The sequence below is a fragment of the Gracilinanus agilis genome, chromosome 3, assembly GCF_016433145.1.
Source record: "Gracilinanus agilis isolate LMUSP501 chromosome 3, AgileGrace, whole genome shotgun sequence".
NCBI lineage: Eukaryota > Metazoa > Chordata > Mammalia > Didelphimorphia > Didelphidae > Gracilinanus > Gracilinanus agilis.
In genome coordinates, this window is record NC_058132.1 from 678935166 (window position 1) to 678961822 (window position 26657).

At 42.8% G+C, this 26657-nt stretch overlaps 2 protein-coding genes across 2 annotated transcripts in view; one reads left to right on the forward strand and one right to left on the reverse strand.

Moving 5' to 3' along the window:
- Nucleotides 1-5679, forward strand: part of PIK3CA (phosphatidylinositol-4,5-bisphosphate 3-kinase catalytic subunit alpha) — a 51221-nt gene extending 45542 nt beyond the window's left edge. Inside the window, exons 18-20 of the mRNA XM_044670941.1 lie at nucleotides 109-226; nucleotides 343-494; nucleotides 1190-5679. Coding sequence (XP_044526876.1) covers nucleotides 109-226; nucleotides 343-494; nucleotides 1190-1460 — 541 coding nt within the window. The 3' untranslated portion in view covers nucleotides 1461-5679. The remainder of the gene's footprint in view (nucleotides 1-108; nucleotides 227-342; nucleotides 495-1189) is intronic.
- Nucleotides 5680-10979: 5300 nt separating this feature from the next.
- On the reverse strand, nucleotides 10980-26024 carry KCNMB3 (potassium calcium-activated channel subfamily M regulatory beta subunit 3). The gene is made up of 4 exons (XM_044670942.1): nucleotides 25963-26024; nucleotides 18467-18661; nucleotides 12620-12818; nucleotides 10980-11378 (listed from the first exon to the last, which is right to left on the reverse strand). The coding sequence occupies exons 1-4, from the start codon at nucleotides 26022-26024 to the stop codon at nucleotides 10980-10982; spliced, it is 855 nt and encodes a 284-aa protein (XP_044526877.1).
- Nucleotides 26025-26657: the final 633 nt, after the last annotated feature.

Genomic DNA, 26657 nt, shown 5'->3' on the forward strand with positions numbered 1-26657 from the left:
GCTGTGAACCTAATCACAATGGGATGGATGGCTCTCTCTCTTAAATTGAGCAGCAAAGTGAACCCTGTTATATTTGCACTAAAGAACTATTCAATTTATTCTTTATAGATACGATGCAGCCATTGATTTGTTTACACGCTCATGTGCTGGATACTGCGTGGCTACCTTCATTTTGGGAATTGGTGATCGGCACAATAGTAACATCATGGTGAAGGATGATGGACAAGTAATAAGCTTCCTTTTTTAAAAAAAATCTTTTGATATTAGAACCTTTCACAAATTAGATACGTTACATGCTTACATGGGTCAAAAATATAATATGATTTTTCCCTTTTTTTAAAGTTATTTCATATAGACTTTGGACACTTTTTGGATCACAAAAAGAAGAAATTTGGTTATAAACGAGAGCGTGTGCCCTTCGTCTTGACACAAGATTTCTTGATTGTAATAAGCAAAGGAGCCCAAGAATGCACAAAGACGAGAGAATTCGAGAGGTAAGATTCCAATATAGATTCCTTAGGGCTCAGTTTTCTATGATCAGGTCATTCAAGAGGGAAAATTGTTGTATGAAGTTGTCTGACAAGTTGTTGTACAAAGTTGTCTTAAGAGGTCTGACAAGGATGGCACCAAGCAGTGACTCAAGCTCGAGGAGCCCATGTGACAGCTCAGAGGGACCTAGGATGGCACAGATCCTTTTGGACCCAGCTGAGAGGTTTTCCTTCCATCTAGTGCAGACCCCTCGTTTTACAGAAGAGAGAATGGAGGAAGCACAGAAAGATCACATAGGCAGACCAGATCCGAAAGAGCAAGGAAAGAGAATAAGCATTTATTGAGCTTCTACTGTGTACCAGGCACTGTGTTCAGTGCTTTACAAATAGTTATATCTTTTTCAATCCTTAGTGCCATTATCATCCTCATTTTGCAGTTAAAGAAACTGAGGCAGGCAGAAGTTAAATGACGGGCCCAGGGTCACATAGCTAGTAAGTGTCTGAGAACAGATTTGAACCCAGATCTCTGGTGCCACCTTGCTGAAAATTGAACCAAGGTTGCCTGACTGCAAATTCATATTCCACTGCTCACCATGGTAGACTTAATTCCGGCTTATTAGAAAGAAACTAGAATTGCAGCCACAGTGAGATTCTACTACCTTTTACTCCCTGGTGATCCAACTGCAATTTTCTATTTACAGATTTCAGGAAATGTGCTATAAGGCTTACTTAGCTATCCGGCAACATGCCAATCTCTTCATCAATCTTTTCTCCATGATGCTTGGCTCTGGAATGCCCGAACTACAATCTTTTGATGATATTGCATATATTCGAAAGACCCTGGCCTTGGATAAAACTGAGCAAGAGGCTTTGGAGTATTTCATGAAGCAGATGAATGATGCTCATCATGGGGGCTGGACAACCAAAATGGATTGGATTTTCCATACAATAAAGCAGCACGCTTTGAACTGAAGCAATAGCAGAGCCCCAGCGCTGGCCTCGGGGACTGCTCGGCACGGCTCCTCACTGTCAGCAGGCAAAAGGCCGCTTGCATAGGAATCGCACAAACCATGAACAGCATTAGAATCGACAGCAAGAACCGAGACAAACTCTTTCTTCTACCATTGAAACAGTGTAAACGCAAACAGGGTTTGATAGCACTAAACTAGTACATTTCAAAATTAAGCTTTAGTATAATGCGCAATTTCATGTTATGCCTTAAGTCCAAAAAGGTAAACTTTGAAGATTGTTTGTATCATTTTTTAAAAAACAAAACAAAATATATAGAAACTGATGGCTAAGGAGAAAGAATAATGTTCTTTTTGTGTTGCAAATGTTGTATGTTTTGAAACATGGAAGTGACAGTCTGTCATTACATCAAGTCCAAGGAGACCAGAGGGTGGTAACGAGCTGCTTGAGAGTGGATCAGAATGAAAACCCATCACTTTCCCATTGTGTTCACTTTATAGTTGGAAGTGAGTTTTTTGACTCCCATTTCTCATGAAGAAAAACGCTTGGGGTGGAACAGAATCTTTCAATTTCATTAGAGACTTTTCCTTTAAAAAAAAATCAAACCTTTTAATGACTGGGCCTTATCTGCAGAGTTTGGGGAGCAAATAGAACTGAGACCTTTTAGAAGGTGCTTTTCCTGGATGAGCATTTACAAGGATCTGATTGTTCATTTCCCAGGGAAATTCCAAGCTCCTACAGAAACTAAACTGCCATAGAAAAGGGATGAGAAGGACTAGCTGTCACGTACTGGAATCGTGCAGTGTTCATCTTAGGGTTTGACATTTTCCCCTCATTTTGCATTTGAACTGAATACATTTTTCATGCATGTTTTCCAGAACCTAGAAGAAAGTATTAATGTTATTAAAAGATTATTTTTTATAAAAGGCTATTTATATTATAAAAACTATCATTAATATATATTCTTCATTTAGTTTATCTGTCCCATAGTCATGCATTTATTTTACAGCCTCATATATTTTGGTTTAAGACTGCCATCCATAGTGACATCATCAATCATTCCCTTGGTCTTTGAGAGAAGCCCAGGCACTCTTCCATAATGTACGTCATTGCCCAGGGATTCACTGTTAGAATTGGCTCAATAGCCTGCTCAGGACCACCTCTTCCCTCCTTTTTCACTTTACTCCACTCTCCCTCTTCTACCAAAAGACACTTACTCATTTGCAATCAGCTCAGTAACACACAGATTCTTGTCCTGTTTGCATTAACTCCTCCTAAAGTGGAAGCACTTATAAAGGAAGAATCCCTGAAAGCAGCGGGGAAAAAGAAACCAGGAATGATGCCTGCGTCTCCAGAATAAAAAGGAAAGCCACGGGGATTCAGCTTGGCTCCCACTTTAAAGTAGCCAGAGTCCCTTTTCCAAGTTTCTGAAGTTGCACTTAAGCCCAAGCCAAATTCCTAAACGTTCTGAAGAAGTGTTTCACCCCCTTTTCTGGATTGGGAGTTGCAAGGGAAGTGATTTCTTCACTAGAGATAGACCCAGCATTCCACATGCTATTTGGAATAAATGCCTGCAGGCCCAGGAAACAGCTTCTGCAGAGTCTTTGTGCCACAGGAAAAAAATGTGCAATAATGGCGAGGGGCTGGCAAGTGTCTAGATTAGGCATGATATTGGAATATAACTATAAAAACTGTACATTGCGTTCTCCATATTGGTAATGAGCTATTGAATGGTTTACTTCATTTAGAAAGTTCTTTAATGAAATTAATTACTTATCCTAGAGCCTTGGATCAAGTAAACCCAGGGACTGTAATGCCAAGACTCATAAAGTATATTTGGCTATTTTAGGACACATAAGGCTATAGGCTCCCTAGAGTTAGTTGTTGAAGATTTAGGTACTTTATTAAAGCATGTAAATAATACTGTCTTAGTGAAAGCCACTGAGAAGAATAAATTTGGAGTATTGGAATATTCATTTTTCATATTTATAATTGACTGTCTCAGAACAGTTCAGCAGATTTTAAACCCTTCGTTTGATCATTGTCCCCCTTTGCGGCCGTGAAAGCTTTCATGGCTGACAGATTCCATCTTCTCTTTATTTGACGCATATTTAACTATAATGTGTCATTACTAATCTGCACTCGACACATGCTAGCATTTTACCTTTTTCAGTATCAGGGATTGACGATGGGACACCTTAGTGAAATAATGGACATCTGAAACCCTCATACTTAAAAGTCATAAGAGAGAATCTTGTTTTTACCCAGAAGCCCCTAAAGCAGTAATTTTTCTTAGTCTCCTTGCACAGAAGATATTTGCATAGCCCACATCAATATAGATCGCTTTCTAGGATTCCCATGAAAATTTGTGGTTTGTATTTATTTATCTGCATGAATTACTGCAGCCAAATTATTTTAGTTCCAATTTCTCTGAGCTGCATAGAGGAATTGCTGGGGAGGGAGCATGGGAGCCAAGCTAAGGGATCTGAAAGCCGGCTTAATTTTAAACAAATCTAAGCAGAATAGAGCTTAGGGGGGGAAATAGTTGAAAAAGGGAAAGGAGAAAAGGAAGATTCCAAAAAGCCAAGCCATTACAATTTGAATTGAGTATACCTGCTGGATGATTAAAATTGATTTTAGGTCAGAGGTCACGGAACAGGCTCTAACATTACTTAACTATTGGAATTGGTTAAATCCCCAAAACCACATCTCAGAATTTACGCTAATAAACATTGACTTTAAATATCATTGGATCTCCCAAGGAATATTTTTCTTGCCTAATCATTTGGAGAAAGAGAAATGGAGCACATTTTTGAAGAGCAGAAGCCCTAACGTTTAATATCTTCTAAAAAAGAAATATAAAAGCCTGCTTGACCTTTCAGCATATTCTCTCCCTAAAGGGACACACCCATTTTGAAGACTGAGAATGCATTTCTTAAGTCAGAGAATAGGTTTTATTTGACGTTTTACCGTACAGCTCGTTTCTCTTGGATCTTCCGTGTCACCTGTAAAAACTGTGTTGAAAATAATCAATTCTGAAATTTGTCCCATAATCTATTTGTGTTCATAAGCCCATTAAGAAAATGGGGAACTGGTGAATATGTAATGATTTGTAAAATATTTTAATGTAATTTTTTCAACTGTGAAACTGACTATTGGTTTTTTCATGAAAACAGGCTGCTGATAAAGTATTTTTCTGTAAAGTGTAGTCTTTACTAAATGAGAATATGATGTATTGATTAGAGTGTGTGTACACTCTTGGGTTTTTTTCCCTTTTCCTTTTTTAAAATGTATTGGTAGGTTTGCTGATAGGTAAACCAGACTGGCTGTATAACTTTTTTCCCCTTTTTTTTAAAAACTGAAAACTGAATGGTTTGGGATCTTTTAGAAAAGGAGCCTGCATATTTCAAAGGCACCACCGCAATTTCACAGCTTGTAGATAAGTTTGCATTTGATTATTCCCTATTGTTTTGTTTTTTTCTCTTCTCGATTTTGTAACGCCATTTTAGTCCTATCGTGGTCAATAACTCATGCTTCCTAACTCTTTGAAGACATTTCCTTTGCTTCACTATTCTGTTACCAACGTGTTCATGTCAGCTTTAGCAACTATAATATTCCTTATCTTTTCCTGTCTGTACAGGCTGCAGACCCGGGCTGGACCCAAATGCACCATCTGAAAAGTCCACTTTAAGAAATGATCGTTTGGATGCCTAAAGACATCCCCCAAGCACTTCAATTTCAAGAAAATAGTGTGGTGTTAGTGAATCGTTCTTTGCTACTTCTATCTAAACACAATTTTCTTATTTCTGTTTTTTCTTAACTTGAATAGATAAACAATCCTATTTTATACCAGCCCTGTCAGATGCATGCCCAGTGTTACACAGAGAGCCAAAAGCATTTAGCTTACATTGTCCCTGTAGTGAATGTCAGCCCTTGCAGTTGAGATCGTCTTGTTTTTATATGATTCCCCGTATTTGAGTAGCCTGCCAGTCCATGTTGGGGAAGATGGGTACAGCAGTAGTTTTGATTCTAATTTATGGTCATCAATTATGCATTCTAGCCGTTGTCTAAGAACTGTGAAAGGTACATCTTTAAAATTGTCGTTGAGATAACCACCAGATAGGAAACTTAGTTACAAAAAGACTAATACAGCTGGCTTGTTTTGTTTTTTAAAGCACATCCACAAAAACTGTATTTATTTTTCACTACCTTTTTAAAATAAACAGCTTCATATCTGGGATTTGAGGTGCTGTGGCCTTGAGAAATTCTTTTTTTTTTTTTTAAACCCTTCCCTGCTGCCTTAGAATCAGTGCTAAGTATTGGTTTTAAGGCAGAAGAGTGGCAGGGGCTAGGCAGTGGGGGTTAAGTGACTTGCCCAGGGTCACACAGTGAGGAAATATCTTGAGGTCTTTTGAACTCAGGACTCCCATCTCTAGGCTTGGCTCTCCGTCCACTGAGCCACCTAGCTGCCTCCTCCTTGAGAAACTCTAAAACAAATCAGTCTTTGATTCCAGAACATACAGATTTGTGTCTGTCAACGTGAGAGATGACCATGGATCTTGCCAAATTTAATTAAACCCTTGGAAAACAGATGGAAATAAATATCCAGGACTTTCAATTCAGTGCAAAAGGTGTTAATATTCCTGAAGTTCTGCCAAGCCACGCGTTGACGATTTTTAACTTGGGCTACTTATCAGAGCACTTATGACAAACCTTCACTAAAAGCAACTGGAAAGCTTCCGTTTTTCCTGTCACTGGACCAATTACACTTTGAAGGAAAAAAAAACTGCCAAAAGACTCAACAGTACTGTGAATATGGAGTTAAGTTATTAGTTTTATTTTCTTCACTTATAGCAGGCTTGGTTTCCCTGGACATACACACGTACACTTAATCCTGTTGAGTTCAAAGTACTTAAGATTAGAGAAGGGACTTTGAGAAGCATTTGGAATACATCGAATTTTCCAAGTCTGGGAGTCAGCTTTCCATTGCTTTGTATTTCATTTCCTGTAAGCCATGGATATAAGGACACCCTCGTTTTTGCTTTGAAGAGCTACAGTGCTGTCCTACTTGGTCTTGGGAATATTAATGTATTCACTCCAGCCAACCAAGTTACCGCTAAGTAGGGCTCCAGTTTAGAGCTTAAAGAAAATTTTTAACTTGAAAGCCCAGCTATAGGCAGGAGTTTTAATTTTTGATCATTCATAAAAAATAAAAAACATGGTCCATCCTGGTGCTACCCTGCCTCGGACAGCTAATGCTGACCACCAACCAGCAGCAGAATCCTACATGTACGGCTGGGAAGTGTGCAGGAATCTAGACATGCCTGTGAACGATCATTTTATTTTTTAAAACTGTGCCAATCTCATTTAAACCGTCACTACGATAAAATTGTCCTGTGTGGTGTCAACCGGTCCAGATCATTCTCTCTCTGTCTTGGGTTGGCAAGGAGACTGGAAGAGACTCCTGTTTTGTATTCAAAATAATCATTCAGAGCTGGGTTTCCAATTCAGTCTAATTTTTAGAGAATGAGGTCTTTATCCGCTGATTTTTTTTTTTAATAACTAAAAAGCAACTAGTCATGGCGGAGCACATAGCGGACACTGGTAGTGTGGAGGTTAGTGTTCTGGATCTCTTCCATTGGGGGGAGTTTTGAACTGCAGCAGGGCAAAAGCCTGGCACCAATATGGTGCGCCACGAGGCTGCCCGAGGACAAGGACAGGCCCACTGGCAGGGACCAAGACTAAAACCAAGTCTTTGCTGTTCCCAGTTCAGTGTTCTTTCTAAAGACCATAGGACCAGGGCAGCTGGGTGGCTCCGTGGATTGAAAGCCTAGAGATAGGAGGTCCTGGGTTCAAATCTGACCTCAGACACTTCCCAGCTGTGTGACCCTGGGCAAGTCACTTGACCCCCATTGCCCACCCTTACCACTCTTCTGTCTTGGAGACAATACACAGTACTGATTCTAAGGCAGAAGGTAAGGGTTTAAAAAAACAAAAGGACCCACAAGAATATCTTATTATTCTAAAATGTCAACAAATCTCATCAATAGCCAGGAAAAATTAGATCAGGAGCAGAATAGCTATGACACCCATTTCAGCGTCATCTGCTATATTCAGTGTATTGCTCTATAATTATTTTGTCATTCTCTAGGCTGCAATCTTGGGTGCATTATACCTCTTTTAAAGGTTTTTAAATTGAATTTTTAATTATAGGCCAGAAAGTATTTAAGACACAGCAAGATGCCTATGTTCATTGTCCTGAACGTGCAGAGCACGGCCATGTCCGTCCCGTTTCAGACGTCTTTTCTCAGCCCTGGTTGTCCTGACAGGAAGACGCTGACCCGTGACTGCCCTCTGCCGAGTTTGTTCAACAGAAATGGCTTCTGCTGTTCCCTTACCATTGCATTCTGGAACGTCACGCTATTTCTCTTTAAAAGGGCAAAGCAAAAGTAATTGTTTGTACTCATGTGTCCAGAATTCCTTTGTGTTCTTTGTACTTAAAAGAAAGTCCCAGTAAAGTCCGGACGGCTCGTCGTCTTTGGTGCAGAATTGTGCTCGTCTTGAGAGTTCGCCGTGTCTGGATGGTGCTCTGGTGGACAGCCTAATCCTCTGGGCAGCAGAGAAGGAACTTGGGCCCCTCGTATGATGGTTTGGGTTCTAGAATTTAGACCTTTGCCGCTTGGCTTCCATCAGTCGGTCTGGGGAGGAAGCTCAGGGGTTAGACATGGCCACGGTCAGTGTGAGGGGCGGCAGCCCAGTGCCACGGAGCGCTTTAACGTTCAGGAGCGGAAACGGTCCTGTTTCTGCTTTGTGCCCTTCCCAGGCACGTTTTCTCTAGCAGGTAGGGATGGAGCTCTCGTTTACTTGTCACGAAGTTTCCCCTCGTGGCGGAAGGATCAAGTCTTTTCCTAAATTAGCTGTGTTCCAGTCTAGCTGTTTCACGTCCTCGAAATAGCCGGTTAGTACTGTCTGAATGGAGGATTATAGTCCTTAAAGCAGGTACGGTGTAAAGCAGATCATTTCAAGTATTCTCCATAATTAATCCAGTATAAAATACTCAGCTTGATCTGGAGTAATTTTCCTGGAAAAATAGCACTTATGGTAGTACTCTCCAAACTAGGAAAAATTATTTTATCTCAATGGATAAAATCTATTATTGGCTATTACTTTACAAAGGAATTCTTTTCTTATAAGTAAAAATTCACTACAAGGTTGGCAGGATCACTAAATTTGAAAGTTGGACAAAAACTCACCATCCAGTCTAACTCACCCCCCCCCCAAATCCCTATTTTAATATCCAATAAGTGGTCATCCCAGGAGAACCAAAGACCTCCAGGGAGGTACCACAATCTCACCAAGCAGCCCATCCCATTCTTGGACAGCTGTCCCTGGGAGGAAGTTTTTCCTGACGGCAAGGCTCCATTTGTTTCTTTTCAACCGCTACGCGTTGCTCCTGGTGTGGAGCTTTGGAGCCAACAAAACAGATCCCTCCTCCACTTGATAACCTCTCAATGCTTGAAGGCAGCTCCTATGGCCCTTCTAAGTGTCTTTCTAAGCTAAACATGCCCAGTTCTTTCAACTGATCCTTTGAAATAGCAAAGCTCAGTGCTAGAATCTGAAGCTCTGGGATTAGGCATGACCCTAGGGCAGCAAGTCCTTTTTCACTCTCTCCCAGGATCTCAGCTCCTCTCTGCCCATCTGCCTCCATTTTGGGAAGAACAGGCCAGAAATAAGACTCCCTGGTGGGAGAAAAGGTGAGGCAAGTTTTTGAAGCCTTAGAAAATCTTGTGGAAGTTAAAACATCCTAAGCCGAGCGCCATTATTGTCTCCCGTTCGTGACTGTGATCCTACAGCCGTGAAATGAATTCCCCTCCCTGTGCTGAATTAGACTCTCCAGGTCTACTTCTGGGTCTAGAAAGTAATCATTACATTAATATTCGAACTCCACAAGCTTCCGTTGTACAGGGACAACCAAAAGCTGTGACTTGCCATCTGGAAGTGATTTCTGAAGGCTCCCACGGTAGAGCGTCGAAGGCACGAGGATTGGAATCGGCAAGAACCGGCTGCCAGCCCCACTGCAGACCTCTTTGGCACTAAACAAGTCACTCCTTCCAAGCCCAAGTTTCCTTATTAGCAAAATTAGGAGATGGACCTTGAGAGCCTCCGAAGTCCCCTCCAGCTCTAGATTCTTAAGTCTGTGATGATAGTCAGTTCATAGAGTTGTACATTTAGACTTAGAATGGACCCCAGTGACCAAGTGGTCGTAGAGCTAGAGCCGGAACAGACCTTCTAGACCAGGGGTCAGCAACGTATGGCTCTTTCTTCAGGAGCCATAAAGTCTATTTTTTTTCAGGCGCTGTTACAGGAGCGGCACTGTGAGCGCTGGACAGCTCTCACGAAATTACATTTTAAAAAATGTGGCGTTTATGGCTCTCATGGCCAAAAAGGTTGCTGACCCCTGCTCTAGACCATCCAAACCAATGTCCTCATTTTACAGATGAAGAAACTGAGGCCTAGAAGACACATGACCTATTCAAAGTCACTCAGGCAGCAAATGGTTTATATTCTGTGAATTTATTTTGTCTAAACCATTATTTAAGGGCAGCTAGGTGACTCAGTGGATAGAGGGCCAGGCTTGGAAAGGGGAGATCTTGGGTTCAAATCTGGCTCCTTCCTAGCTACGTGACCCTGAGCAAGTCACTTTACCCCAAATGCCTAGCCTTTGCTGCCTTAGAACTGAAACTCAGTATTGATTCTAAGACAGTAAGAGTTTCATTTTTAAATGTTACTGAGACACTGTGGGAGCCAAGATAGGCTACCACCAATTTGCTCAGAATTAATCTGAAAATCGTTCTTAAAGTCTCAGCATCCATCGAGGCAGGATCTTTAAAACTAGCTGTTGCTCTTCTTGTAGGAACAGTGAAGGCTAACCCCAAGCCCATAGGCATGTGAGAAGTTCTAGGAAGCGCAGTCAGGAAGAGAAGTTCACATTGAGGAAGACGCGCCGTTCAGGCTAAAGATTCGGGGCTCCGATCGGCTGCTGACTTAGCCAGGCTCCCCGCCTCCGCACAGTGGAAACGCCAGACACATTGAGTTTAGCTTAGATGTTTTCCTCTCTTGTAGGATTTGGACTCTTTTCGGCTTTCTAAAATGCCTGAGTTGCTGTTGGGATCTGCCTGGGGCAGGTTAGAGGGGGAGAAGGAAGCGTGTCGCCTCTCGGCTAATGATACCGTTCGGAGAGCCTGTGATAGCAGCTCCTTCCTCATCCCTGACAGATCAGAACACAAAGCCATCTCATCCTGTGCTTTTGGGGCGAGGCATCGACGCTTCTTTTAGCTAGGAGGGAAAGGCATCATGGGAGGAAGAACTGGTTCATTTTTAATTGCTAAAAGGCATATGTGGTCCTTTTTCCCCACAAGAAATACCATGTCACTGAATTTCAAGTGGCCTTCTGCAGAACTCATTCTCGAGCAGACTTAAGCAGGCAATCAGGAAATCGTGGAAACAGAATGGCAGACGGGTTTAACTGGGCCGCCATCTTAAAAGCCCTTGGTTCCTTCCTTTCTCTCTGCCCTTTCTCCCCAGTCTGTATTGCTGCAGTTCTTTCTGGGAAGCGACCTTGCCCACGTCCTCCCTCGCCACGCTGGTGTACTCGGCGCACAGCACCGACAGGTGTTGGGTCAGCTTTACCATGCCCACGATCAACGCGCCGCCCAGCAGCGTCAGCGACGGCCAGAACACGCAGTGGAAGACCACCATTTGGTCATCCTTCCTTATCAGGACCACGTCCTCCGGCTTGCTGTCCGGGCTGTAGAAGCAGGAGAAAGGGGTCCCGTTTTTGTGATCAAAGAATTCCTTGATGTCCAGAGCGCTGTTGAGTAGATCGTTCCTATCCCGATGGCACTTTGGTGTGTAGAAGCACTAGGAAGGGGCAGGGAGGGAGGGAGAGAGAGAGAGACACGGTCACGGGGAATGCCACGGCGTGAGATGGCGGGTCTGAGACGCATCTGAGACCCCTTTAACCTAGACGTGACCTTGGTCTCGTGCCCGTGGGATAGTGTGAGCAGGAGCAGGGGGCTGGGACAAGGTCCAAAGGATGAAGCGGTAGTTTTGTTGGCTCTCAAATTGGGAAATGAGAAAACTCGTGGGGTTTTGGAGGTTAGAGATCGCCTGGTATTGAGAACTATTGTTTTTGCCTGCCTTCCTTCAGTCATAGGATTCCCACCGGACTTTTGTGTCCTGTCTCTCCTTTGTGTCATCTTACCTTTCTAGTTTAAATTGTCCACTTATCAGGTTATAGGTGTTGTGCCCTTGTGTCCAGCAACTAAAATACTGAGATCAGAAATATCTCCCAAGGGTGCCAAATTGTGTTTTTGCCCTGACTCGTTGGATGAGGAGGAGAGGACTGGGGGTGTGGAAGATGGGGGCGAGAGGGCAGAAGAGAGACAGTGTCAAGTTTCTGGTCCTGAGCAGCAATTCAGGAAGACAGCTTTAGGTAAGACCTTGGCCCTGACAGCTGGTGCTTTTTTCTTTTTTTTTTTTAATATCTGAAGTTCATATAAATAGCTTAGAGGGACATTACTGGAGTCAGAGGGCCAGGGTTCAAATCCTGACTCTCATCTGTATGTTCCTGGGCTAATCTCTCAATTCCTCTGATCCTCGGTATTCTCACTTCCAAAATGAAAGGATCAGAGTAGATCAGAGGTTCTTATCCAAGAATCTGTGAACTTTTTAAAACTATATTTTCATAACTGTCTATTACTAAAATTTGTTTTTTTTTGTAATTCTACATATTCTGTGCACTTAAAAAATTACTCTGATATGAAGTCCAGAGGCTTCACCAGATTGCCAAAGGGGTGCACAACATGAGTAATGGTGGAAAAAGTTCTGGCCAGGATTCTTGGAGATCCCTTCCAGATATATACATCCTCTTGTTCTTCCTCACTTTCAGATTTTGACTTTTTTCCTCCAAAGGCTCTTTGATCATTTTAACTTGCTTTCATTTCCGTTTGATGAGGAAGAATACACAATGACTTCCCAAAGTCCCCTAAGAGTAAACTGGACCCTGAACCCATGGAAGAGGAAAAGCTGTGCCCCTGATCCACAAAAGGCTGCCAGCAACCTTAACCCTTTAAATATGTCATCATCAGTCCATATATTACCTCTGGGTTTATCTGAACAGCTTCTTCATTATAGTGCAGAAAAGCCTTCTGGCCAGAATGGGAGAGGTTCACAGACACCTGGAGGCAGGGGTACTTTCCCTGGCCCCGGCAGTCCACCCCGCAGGTGAATGAACAGTCCAGCCAATCATCCTTCAAACGCGTGTCCATGATGGTACAGTTTGCCTCTTCTCGCTGTGTGCTTGAATTAAAAAAGATTAGTGAGGGGCAGCTGGGTAGCTCAGTGGAGTGAGAGTCAGGCCTAGAGACGGGAGGTCCTAGGTTCAAATCTGGCCTCAGCCACTTCCCAGCTGTGTGACCCTGGGCAAGTCCCTTAACCCCCATTGCCCACCCTTACCAATCTTCCACCTATGAGAATACACCGAAGTACAAGGGTTTTAAAAAAAAAAAAAAAGATTAGTGATTCACATCTCCTTGAAAGCAAAGTTCTGGCAGGTCAGCATTTGAGATACAATCAAATAAAGTTTGGCAGGCTGCCTTCCTCTTCATCAACATTGATGGGGAAGAGTTAAGTTACAGGGTCACCATCCGAGTCCTGTGGATCCTAACTTGTGCCTGGCCTCTAAGGCTGGGGTCGGCAACCTTTTTGGCCGTGAGAGCCATAAATGCCACATTTTTTAAAATGTAATTTCGTGAGAGCCGTACAGCGCTCACAGTGCCGATCCTGTAACAGCGCCTGAAAAAAAATGGACTTTATGGCTCCTGCAGAAAGAGCCATATCTGGCCCTCAAAAGAGTCAGATATGGCTCGAGAGCCATATGTTGCCGACCCCTGCTCTAAGGCTTGATTATCTTAAGCACATCAACAAGAGGTTCATTTCTCACCCCCCCCCCAAAAAAAAACCCAAGTAGCTATTGTGTAAATAGAAATTAGCTCTATCCCATTAATAGTCAAAAATCTACCCAACCCGGGCGTGCTAATGATGTCACTCCCACCTCCCTTAGTGGGGAGGGGAGAGAGTGACCCACACGTGACAATAAGTAACAAATCAAGAATAAGGGACTGCCCTTTGGGCAGTCCAAATCAATGTAGAAACTGCCATTTGTCCATTTGAATTAGAGGTGGACCACAGGAAGTGATGAAAGACACATTCTCTTTAAGTAAGTTAGTGAACTTCCTGTGGAGTGAGTTGGCGTCTGGAACTGGAAGAAGAAGCATCTCCTGAGACCACAGACAGATTACACTCTGTATTGTCACGTGGGTAAGTTAGGCTGGCTTCCTTGGCCTAGCTGGGCCAATTCTAAACTCTGCCTATCCGGCTGTTGGGCCTTGCGGCTTACAGCTTCATTTATTTAGTCTTCTAACCTCCCTCTTCTCTTTATCACTACTCACCTTCCTGATTGTAAATAAACTCCTCAACCCGATGCTGACTTGGGTCTGATTTAATTACGGAATCAACCTGAATTGTTGATTCCTGGCGGCCACATAATTTTAATATATAAATATAATAACTAAATTTTATTTCTTACACTATGAGCCAATTTGATTCAACAAGAATTTATTAAGTATCTACTATGTGCGAGGCACTATGCTGAGCACTTGGGATGGGTCCAGAGTTGTGATTTCCTCTTTGTAGGTCGCGCCCTGTTCAGAAATTTCCTCTATTGATGCTGGACAGCAACTATTCTGGAACTTTTCATCTGAGTCATTTGGAAAACTAAGTAGTTCCGTGACTTGCCAGGTTCCAATAGCTGGAATGTGTAAGAAACTCATAGTACAGCTTTCTCCCTCCAGGACCCACATCCCCCAAGCCACACTACGGCTTGGGATTCAGGAGTATAAAGACAAAACATCCCTGCCCTCCTGCAGCTTCCTTTCTATCCATCAACCCAGGTGATGGATGACCTTTGGCTCTGCAATGAAGAGGGAAAGATTGCTCTCTTACAGAATACGTCATCTGAATTTACCAAGCCGTGCAGAATGTTGGGTATCAAGCACCAGGCAAGGGGTGAGCCACGTCTTCACTGAATCATCACCAAAGGTTAAGGCTGGAAAGGACTTCGGAGATCACTCAGTCAAGTAATGACAATCAGTGACATTTCAGAACTGCTTCAAGGTTTGTGAAGACTTGTAGGGATAATCTCATCTGAGCTTTATGCTTTGAAAACTGCCTGGTAGCCTAGGATTTGGAATCCAGAGAGACGTAGCCTCTCTGTATGCTTACAGTTCTGTCATGAAAATCTTGCCCGTATGAATCTTTGCTCCAGTTTCAATGGATGTAGAAATATTCTATTTGAATTAGACTCCCATTCAATGTAAGTGGCAAAGAATCATAATAGGTGGGTGGGTTGGTTCGTTTTTTTACAAACAGGCTTAAAGCGCATCTCACCAACTCATTAAAACAATTATTAACTGCCTTATTTCATAGTGTTTAATAAAGAGGGGCTCCTCTTGAAAAGCTTCCAGATCTCTGAGCTGGCAGGCAAACTTGAGTTAAGTGCAGTTGTTTTTAAAGAGAAATAAACCAAATTCAAGAGACAGACCAAAAGGAAGGATTGGATGAGAGAGCTGAGAAGCAATGATAAAAATGTGGAAAGAGACTCCCTCAACCAGGGGTCGGCAACCTTTTTGGCCGTGAGAGCCATAAACGCCACATTTTTTAAAATGTAATTTCGTGAGAGCCGTGCAGTGCTCACAGTGTGGTTCCTGTAACAGCGTCTGAAAAAAAATGGACTTTATGGCTCCTGCAGAAAGAGCCCTATCTGGCCCTCAAAAGAGCCCTGGTCTAGACGCATCTAAGGCTTAGCAAGCTGAGCAAGGTCATACGTGCAAAGAATTAGCAGGGCAAAGACAGCAACTGAAAGGGGAAATTAATGATGAGAAGCTGAAATGAGGACTAAGGAACAATAGGTAGCACAGTGAATAGAGAGCCAGGTCTGGACTCAGGAGGTCCTGGGTTCAAATGTGGCCTCAGAGACTTCCTAGCAGCGTGATCCTGGGCAAGTCACTTAACCCCAATTGCCTAGCCCTTACTACTCATAAAAGTGATATTAAGGGAGAAGGTAAAGGTTTAAAAAAAAAAAAAATGAAAGCTGAGCTTCCTCAGAGAAGGGAGAAATCTGACTGGGTCACTGGTCCCTGTCAGCACCTCGCAACAAATGAGTCAGACTAAAACCGTCAGTTGTCATCACTTACTCAAGGAATGAGGGAACTTCCTTCACCTCTCAGAAAGAAAAGCCTGCTCTTTCTGTGCCTGTCCAAAAGTAACAAACACTATAACATACTTTGGTCATTTATTTGCCTAAACATTTCCCATGTTTTGATTTTGTCTTAAAGATTAAGAGAGAATGAGAGAGCCGGAGACGCAGCTAGGACCTGATTATCTGAATCCCCTGAAGCAGTTGCCTCTATTTGAATCTATTCTATATGAAATTATAATTAAAGAAGTACGGTTATTTGCTCTAGCCTAATGGAAATATTCAGGGCAAGTTTGAAAGATGTCAGCACCAGGAGATTTGTTTATTTTCACTGATAAGGACTTGACTGTCTATATAAAAAGTCAAACTTCTATCTGAATGTTAGGAATTTTCCAGACTAGGGGCTCTGAGCTATTATTATTGTATAAATAAATTTTCATCTAATATAAACTCCATAAAACAGCAAAGAAAGGAGACAGATAGAATTAAGGGCCGTTATGTTATCCCTAGGCTACAAATGAACTGGTTCTTGTAACAAACTAGGTTTAATTAAATCTCCCCTTCCTAAAAAACAAAAAAAATCAAGAAGATGGGAATTTGTAAGGTCAAAAGTACCCTCTACTGCATCACTCACAAGTGTTATAGAATTTATATCCCTATTTTATAATCAGGAAATTGAGTCTTGGAAAGGTTTAGTGACTTGCCTACAGTCACAACAACTGCTCAGCATCAGAAGTGATAAAAATGTCATTTAGATTAGATGATCTCAAAATGCCTTTATGCTCTGAATCTATGTCATCATATACTCCTAGAAGAAATATTTATTTTGCTCCCATTTGTCTGCTTTTGTTTTTGTAATTTTATAATGATTTAAAAATACTCAATTACCACTTTAATCATCTGAATTTCACATTCAATTATGTGTGAACTTATGGGGCCTATTAATGGGCCTGTTTTCAAGTAATCAAATAGCATTCATGGGCATAATAGCAGTAATTGGTATAATAATTCAGTAACTGTGGAGAGAGGGATGATCACCAAATTCATCCCCCCAGGTCCAGAGTGCCAGCAAGAAGATCTTTAGCATCCATTATCTCCACAATATCTCATGCAATGTCAAAGTGACTACTAGTTCTTTGTTGGACAGAGTATTACTTCACTCCAGTAAAATCCAGGGGATGGAGTTACCGAAACACCACCTCTAGGAAGCATCACGTCAAGAGAAAAGGTATGCAATGCCATTGCACTGTCACCAAAGAGAATTGGGCTCCTCTAGGATATTGTGTGGGATCTGAGGTATATTTAACTCCTTGTTCAATGGTAAATGCCTCCCTGACTCACAGCGAACCATCTTAGGACAGTGACTTGTCAGGACTCCTACCAAAGAAGCTCTTTAAAGACCTTTTCCTCCGTAATGAGCTTTTCTGCCTTTACTATTTTAGACCATTTTATTGTCTAATTTTTATTGTCTATTTTATTGTCTAAACTAGTGAGTCCCAAAGTGGGTGCCACCGCCCCCTGGTGGGCACTGCAGCAATCCAGGGGGAGCAGTGATGGCCACAGGTGCATTTGGAGGTGGTGAATAACTGTAAGGGGGCAGTGATAGTATGTGACAGGGGGCGATAAGTAATATTTTTTCTGGAAAAGGGGCGGTAGGCCAAAAAAGTTTGGGAACCACTGGTCTAAACTTTATTTGAGAGGGGCCCTGAGAAGCTCAGGAACTCAAAGATAACTTTCACACCAATATCTGCCATCCCTAAACAAGTGAGGGGTGAGCGCCGCAGTCTCTTTCTTTCATTCATTGTGGGATCTTGGGTGGATGGTTTTCCTTCACTAGATTTGTTTCCTTCCCTCTAAAAATGTTTTTGTGGGATGTACTGGATCATGTCAGAGCCCCCTCCCAAAGCTAGCCTTCTTTGATTCTAGACCACTGAAAAATGTGCATGACTTGGAAGTCATGCCATCTTCCATGAGCACAGATTAATGAGCAAATGTTAGCCCTGGAGCTGATGGTGAAAGGGACCTCAGGTGTATGACACCCTGAAAAATGAGGGGGTGAAAGAGCAGCACAATAGCTTTCCATAGCAGGGGATAGCATAGCCTCAAGAATTCAAATCCTATACATGTAAAACCCAGTGGAATTGCTCACCAGCTCTGGAAAGAGGGAGAGAGGAGGAGAGGGAAAGAACATGAATCATTAACCATGGTAAAAAAATATTCTAAATTAATTAACTAAATAAAAAATGAAAAAAAATTCAAATTCTACTTCAGATTCTGACTGACTGACTGTGGGTCAATCACTTAACCTTCCTCGGCTTAAGTTTCCTCCTATGCAATGTAAATTTGGGATAAAAATAAAAGCACCTTCTGGGAACAGCCAGTGCTCAGTGGATAGAAAGCCAGGCCTAGAGATGAGAGGTCTTGGGTTCAAATCTGATCTCAAACACTTCCCAGCTGTATAACCCTGAACAAGTCATTTAAGCCCCATTGCCCAGCCCTTACCTCTCTTCTGCCTTGGAACCAATACACAGTATGGATGCTAAGACAGAAGTGAAGGGTTTTGAACAGAAAAGACCTCTTTGGACACCAGACCCTTCTTCATATAGCCAAGAATAGCATTCACACTCCTGACTGCCCAGACCACGAGCAGCAGTGCCCCAAATTAGCACCCCTTTGGCTGTTTGTTTCTTACCTGAGCATGAAAGGTTTTAGAATAGTGACTCCGAGTAAAAAAAACATCAGAACAGAAAAACCCATCATCACAAAGCCCAGGAGGATGGCTCGATCTTCTCCCGCACTGGAGGGGGGCTTTCTCGGGACATCAGTGATGGAACCTCCATCGACACGGTCTTTCTTTTTCCACCTCTCTGAAGTAGAGCAACCTGACCTTGGAAAAGATGGATTTTAGACATTATTTTTTAAATTCTCATCATGATCTTGTATTGGTATAAAAATTTACAAGCTCCCCAAAAGAAGAGAAACATTCTTGTTTGTAGTCATTCCTCAGAGAAGACTATAAATGAAAAGAAAGTGAATCCACTTTAATTCAGACTAATGGAAGGCAGGGTGGGAAGACTGGTCTAAATTAATAAAAAGTCTCAATCATGGAATTTTTTAAAAAATCAATATAATCTGGTTCCTTTCAAGGAATAAACTCATCTAATTGTTCAATGTGCTACAGAGAAAGGTTGACTATGGAGTCAGAAGACTAGTTAAATCCCAGTTCTGCCATTTTTTACCTGGGTGACCTTTCCCAGCTACTAGCATGTTCCTCACCCTCATCCATCACTCTGCATCTGTTTTGTAAACACCCACATACAAGAGTATCCAGTCTAGACGTCCCTGCCTCACTCCCAATTTCCTTTTGCCTATTTAGTAAATGTTATCTCCAGTACCAACCATTGGATTAGGCACACAGTAGGCACTTCATAAATATATATTGATGAACTGATTTTGTACATGCCAACATATGTAAATGCCTCATCTAACCCCTTCCAACTAGACTACAAGCTTCTTTTTTTTTTTAACCCTTACCTTCTGCCTTAGAATCAATACTATGTATTGGTTCCAAGGCAGAAGAGTTGTTAAGGGCTAGAGACAATGGAAGTTAAGTGACTTGCCCAGGGTAACACAGCTAGAAAGTGTCTGAGGCCAGATTTGAACTTATAACCTGTCTCTGGGCCCAGATCTCTATCCACTGAGCCATCTAGCTGTACCCCTCCTACCCCCCCCACACACACACACACAAACTCATTTTCTAAAAGACTACTTTCTTGAAATCTGATTTTGGGAGGAATTGTAGAATTTATGAGGGCTATCAATACATTTCAGTGATATTTAAGTGTCAGCAGACCAAGGGATTGGGGAAGAACAAGGTCTTTCCACTGCCTCTAAATTTCACAGGATCATGATGTTACAGCTGGAAAGTCCAGACCTTAGAGGTCATCTAAGCCAACCCTCTCATTTTAACCAATGCTCAGAGTTCCTCAAGATCATCTTGGGCACTTGGGCATGCCAGGCAGCAAGCACCAACAGTAGGATTTGAACTCTGATCCTTTGAATCAAGGCAATGATCTTCCCACTGTGCCATGCTACCTCTGACATCACAGAATTGCAGCTTAAAAGGACTTCAGAGGTCATCTAGCCCAATGGTTCCCAAACTATTTTGGCCTACCGCCCCCTTTCCAGAAAAAATATTATTTAGCCCCCTGGAAATTAATTTTTTTAATTTTTAATAGCAATTAATAGGAAAGATAAATGCACCTGTGACCATCACTGCCCCACCCCTGGATCACTGCAGCACCCACCAGGGGGCAGTGGCACCCACTTTGGGAATAACTGGCGCCTAACCCCCTCTTTTTTATAATTGATGAAACAGAAGCCCAAGGAGAGGATATGATTTGCCCAAGATCACACAGGTAGGAAGCTGCAGAAGAAGGATGTGAAACCAGATCCTCTCCCTCTCCAGGACTCCCTCCCAAGTGCCCTTTAACAACATCACATGCCCTTTAGGTATACCTTTCCTGTGCTTTAGGCAAAGCCTCCACCTGCAAATCAACAGAAGCTATTAGGCTCGAATATTTACAGAGAATAGATTTCAGGTGCCTCCCTACTGTGCCCCACTTCACCATCTCTTTTTCCTCTAATGTATTCCCTCGAGTATTCACTTTCCTCTTCCCTTGGCAGGACACTCTGGCCTCTGGGAACACAGGCAACCCCCCAGAAAGCCCAAGAGTCTGCCTACGAAAGCCCTGATTCCGAAGTTGGCAGGACCCATGGCAAACTATTTACCACAGAGCAGGGAGTTAGTTTGAGATCTTAAAGATCCCTTGTTTCTCTGTCTTGATCCTCCCCCGCTGGGGCAGAAGGAGGAAAAGAGAAGAAAACGAAATTCAAACATTTATGCTGTGTGAACAGCTCTGAGAAGAGAATTACTGAGGGGTGCCGTGAAGTTCTGGACTTGAGTCCCAAATCTGTAACCAAGTAGGTGACCAGGAACAAGTCATTTGCCCTCCCTGATTCTTCAGTGACGTCTGGGTGGTTTTTACACTATTCCCCTCACAGGGCTATTATGAGGAAAATGCCTCATATATTTTAAAGTGCTTTGTAATCCTTAGCACACGATAAGTACTTAATAAGGTCCAATTAACAGACTGATTGAGGAGAAAATGAGGTTTGGGTATAAACCTTAGATCTTCAATGCAAGCATCTTTTGTCAAGATGCACTACATGCTCAGAAGGTGATTTCTGGTACTGTGGACAGCTCCGGAATTATGCCAAAACCTTCCAGTGGGTATTCTTGAAGATTCAGGGTGCATTATGGGAGGAATCCTCTCCTAATAAGGTCCTGCTGGGATTATTAGCATTTTTTTCATGGTCTATCCTGGCCCCAGCATGAGTTAATAGCAAGGGATGCCTTTGCTCATCAGTTGGGAAGTTGTTAGACCATGTTCCCCTTTCTAAAATGTTCACCTACAAGCCTTTTAAGGACCGGTCAGATCTCGAGCTCCCCGGCTCTTCAAGAAGGGAGTTCATAACATTTGCTGTTTTGCAACCACTTCTCATTAGAGAACTGCGGAGCACATTTTAAATGTCATGGGGGAGCTCCAGCAAGATCATTGCATAAAGACGATCACTTGCTCTCGGGCAGCACTAAGATGAAATAGGGGAGGGATATTTTTCTGTCCTTTTGGCAGATCCCTTCCCCCAGTTGCTAGTGCCACCCGTTAATCACTCTGTGTTTTGACCTAATCATTATTCTGAAATTTGAATAGACCCACATGTAGACATGTGGTCTCCCCTGGATAGAGTGTAAACTCCAACAAGACAGGGACTATTTTTCTCTCCTCTTTCTAATCCCCAACGTGTCTAATACATCCTAGGTACTTAATAAATTGATTGATTGAAAAAATGTCAAAAGAATCCTTTGAGGGGCAGCTGGGTAGCTCAGTGGATTGAGAGCCAGGCCTAGAGATAGGAGGTCCTGGGTTCAAATGTGACCTCAGACACTTCCTGACTGTGTGACCTTGGGCAAGTCACTTGACCCCCATTGCCCACCCTAACCACTTTTCTGCGTTGGAAACAATATGCAATATTGATTCCAAGATGGAGGGCGAGGGTTTAAAAAAAAAGAATCCTTTGTTTTTGGTTCTCTCCAAGCTTCCCTACTCTTGCTTGTGGAGATGTAACTGAGAATTCTGGCAGAAACTGGGGAAGATAAAGGGAGAGGGAGACATGAGATACACTCCAAGGTCAGCTTGTGTCACTGTGACCACTGATCTACCCTTGTTGGGAAAGGCAAGTTCATGGAGAAGCAAGTGAGGATGATGGAACTCCTGAAAGAGAAGGTAATGCTCAGGCCAAATGAGAGGGGAGGGAGCACTTCCTATCTCCAAGTGAGATGGGGTGAGAAGACAAAGTGATGCCTTTCCTCAGCAGTCCTCCACTAGCCTCACAATGCCCAAAATGACTGCCAGGAGAAAGAAAAGCAGTGCCTTCACCCCCACCAGGTCACCCTCCCAGATTACAGCTTTGATTGTCCCACTAGGTTATATCTCTGCTTATCTGATGAATTGGAACCCAGAACCTCAGTCATCATGGGATTATCAGAGCTAGAAAAGACCTAGAGGTCATCTGGTTAAACCACACCCTTTTACAGATAGGAAAACAAAGCTTAAGTCACTTGCCAAAGGTAGCAGGTAGCAGAACTGAGGGTTGGACTCAGGTCCTGTGACTCCAATTCCCCATTTCCCCCCACCCCACCACATTGCCTCTGAAAGGAGAATTGATATGGAATATAAGGAAGCATGTCTATAAGGGATTCCATGACAAAGAGGCAAATTGGTTTGTGTTTTCCAGTACAGACCCAAGTCCCAGATGTGATTATTGGTACATTTCTAACCACAAATTTCACAGAATTGCAAAATCTGAGAGTGGGAAGTGACCAATCTATACTCAGAAAGGATTTCCATTATCATAGACCTGACAAGTGATGGATTTAATCCAAGTAAGGAGAGTGCCAGAAAACTTTTTTTCAGTTGTTGTTGTTCAGTCATGGCCAACGCTTTGTGATCCCAGTTGGGATTTTCTTAGCAAGATCCTGTAGTGGTCTACCATTTCCTTTTCCAGCTCCTCTTACAGATGAGGAAACTAAGATAAACAAGGTTTAGTGGCTTGTCTAGGGCCCCACAGCTAGTGTCTGAGACTCAATTTGAATTCAGGAAGATGAGTCTTCTTGACTCCAGCCTTGCCCTCTGTCCACCGTGCCATCGAGCTCTCATATAGTGCCATCTAACTTCCTTATCTTAACTGAGTCCTTCAAAGTGCAAGTGGCCTCTCCTTGAACCCTGAAGCTTGTTATTATTTGGCAGAATAAGAACAAGAATAGCAGTTGCCTCTGCCTTTATTCCTCTCAGGGTTTTGCTTCAGACTCTCTTTAGTCTTATGAAGGTTCAGACCTTCCCTGAAATGTGACCATTTCTTCAGTGGGTTCCCCGTGGGAATGGAGAACTTCTGAACAGTTGGTTTGCTGAATCAATAATATTTCCTTTTAATTGTTTCTAAGGCATCAGAGACTTTCACTAGTCTTCATTTCCGTTCAGCTATTTTTTTAGTCTAAAAAGAAATTATTAAACAAAATCTCTCTCTGGAAAATGCAGTACAATTCATCACATCAAATGGGAAAACTATGGTGGGGTAATTCATCATTTTAAGAGTGAGAATAAGCAAGCACTTGCTTTGGGGGCAAACTTACAACTAATTATACTGTGAGCAGTCATCAGAGTTGGGGAGTAGAACAACATGCCTGTTTTCTGCCTGATTTTCTTTTAAACCCTTACCTTTAGTCTTGGAGTCAATACTGTGTATTGGCTCCAAGGCAGAAGAGTGGTAAGGGCTAGGCAATGGGGGTCAAGTGACTTGCCCAGGGTCACACAGCTAGGAAGTATCTGAGGCCAAATTTGAACCCAGGACTTCCCATCTCTAGGCCTGGCTCTCAATCCACTGAGCCACCCAGCTGCCACCCTGATTTTTTAAACTTCTAATTTAAGGACAGTTTAGAAGCATAGTGGACAGAGAGCTAAGCCTGGGACACTGGAGGACCTAGGTTCAAATCTGACCTCAGACACTTCCTAATTGTGTGACCCTGGGCAAGTCACTTAATCCCAATTGCCCAACCCATACTGTTCCTCTGCCTTGAAACTAATACTGAGTATCAGTTCTAAGGCAAAAGGTAAGAATGAAAAAACAAAATGCAACCTCCTAAAGTCAATGTGTTCACAAACTCTGTTTCCCTGACATGTAGCAATAAGGGTCACCTATTTTCAAGAAATAATGTTTCCTGAGATTTGTTTTTATTCCTTCCCCTATTCTGCCTCTGGCTCCTGCTTTCTCTATCATTTCCCCTAATTTCTTTCTCCCTTGCACCCTCCTCCCCCTTGACTGTGCTTTCATTTTTCTGGTCTCCTGTGTATCCATTTATGTATTTAAAGGATAAAGTTAGTAATATTGAAGAGGTAATTAAAAGCTTTAGTATCTTAATCCTTACTTTCTCTCTGCTGGTCACAAGAGTGGCAAGGTCCTAGAAAAGCTCTGCCTCTAACACTGCCTACATGCATAACCCTGGATAGATCACTGAACTTTTATGAGCCTCAGTTTCCTTATCTGTAAAATGAGGATAACTACATACCTCACAGAATTGTCAGGAGGATCAAATGAATCGATGTAGGCAAAGTGTTTCATCAGTCTAAATGTGTCTACCTAAATAATATTATCTATTAGACATTCCCTATTCAAGTCTTCTCATTTTACACCTAAAAATACTGAGGCTCTGAAAGGTTTTAACTGGCCTATGGTCATATGGTTAGTAAATGGGAGACCTAGAATTTGAATTCAGATGGTCTGTGTTCAAATCCAGTGTTCTTCCAATATGTGATCTGATTCCTAGCTCCTTCTTTGGTTCTAACACATTAATAAAATTTACAGGACTTAGTCAGCATTGGAGAACCTTTAATGAGTTCAAGTGCCCAGAGGACAAATTCAAGCTGTCTTTGAGCCCCTGGATTATAGGAGAGAGCTGAGGGAGAAAGTGCTTGCCTTGAGTGGCTGGACAGGGAGGTGAGGCATGCAAAAAATTGTCCTCAGGAGCTGGGAAAAGGGGGAATGGAGCAGCTCCCTGAGTGCCGACTCTGCATGTGTGCCACATCTTCACCAACACTGGCTTAGGTTCTCTTTCAGGTGATCTAAGTATCAAAATGTTACATCTCGCTAGCTAAGCTTGTATATATTGAATGCCTCCTGCCTACGATCTTTCTTTGCTGCTACCCTCCCCATTTGTCTTCTCCTTTTTTTTAATCCCTTACCAATCAGCACTAGGTATGGACTCTAAAAAAGAACAGTAAGGGCTAGGCATTTGGGGTTAAGTGAATTGGTCTGGGTCACACAGCTAGGAAGTATTTAAGACCAAATTTTAACCCAGGACCTCCAGTCTCCAGAACTGGCTCTCTATCCACTGTGCTTCCTAGCTGTCCCTCTGTCCCCTTTCCGCATAATCAAACCAAGAGAGTACAAAATGCAGAGAGTTTTGTCTCAAGGTTCTTAGCATACAGTGAAAGAAGCCTTAGCTCAGCTGAATTCAACAACCATTTTAAGGACCTATTGTTTGCCAGAGACAGGGGATCCAGAGGCATAATGGAATAGCCCTTGTCCTCAGGAATCTTACACTCTACTGAGGAAAATAAGATCTAGGTGGATAAATAAATACCAATTCATAGCATATGTAAAAGGTCAATCAACACACACTTAGTAAATCTGTCCAAAACATTGTGTTAAGCCCCAGAAACCGACAGACAAAATGAAATTGTCCCTGCCCCGAGGGTCTTTCCAGGGGAAGGGAAGGCTGTTATTCACTGGGGGCAAACAACTTATATGTAGATTAAAACTTAGAGAAATTACCCAAAGCAAATTCAAGAGAATTTCTCTAGCTCCAGGTTCTGTAGTCCGACCCCACCATGGAATGCCATCAGAGTGATGGTTTTCCTCTTCCCTATCTGCTTCTTCCCCACCAAAGAAAGCCTAGAACATCCTTCAGTGACAAAAATGGAAGCAAATCCAGTGAGTTCTTCCCATCCTGCTCAGTCCTCCTTCCGTTATCTGGCCTTCTGCATCTGAGAAGAACCTGGTGTCGCTTACCTTACTTGGCGCCTTCGGCTGCCCTGCAGTGTGATCTGAACTGGGACGTTGAACGGCTGCATGAGGCCGGGGGCTGGGCAAAATGGCCTCCCTGCACTTGAGTCATGGCCTCAAAGGGAGCAGAGCAGAGGGAAGTTTAAGCCCAAACGGAAGTGCAGTCCCTGAGGAAGCCAGCAGCAGCAGTCTCCAGAGCAGTCAGGAGAGGAGCCTACCGCCTCTCCCTGTCCTATCCTGTGCTGCTGTTTGGGGATTCCTGGCATCCTTGACAGTGGTGACCGTCCTCCCTGGCCCTCGGGATGCCACGGGGCCCTGGTTCCTTCCAATTGGCCGTTTTTAAAGATTCTCAAGGAGAGAAGGGCCCGCCTTCTAGACATAAAGCTTCTAACCAATTATTATCTAATTAAAAGCTGCTTCTATCACCTGTGTTGCTCCTCCAGCAACCTGATGCATCACCATGGAAACCTAAACTCCTGTGGAAAGTTAGGAGACCACAAGGGACCACTTTGTAATCAGTGACGAATATTTTCAGCTCAAGGAGAAGGGAAAAAGGGACATGCCACTCTCACCAGATTAATCTGTTGCTGTAAATTCTCTGAAATTGAGCCTGACTGGGACTAATCTAAGTGAATCAAATATTCTGGCTAATTCCTAGCTGTGTGACCCTGGGCAAGTCACTTGACCCCCATTGCCTAGCC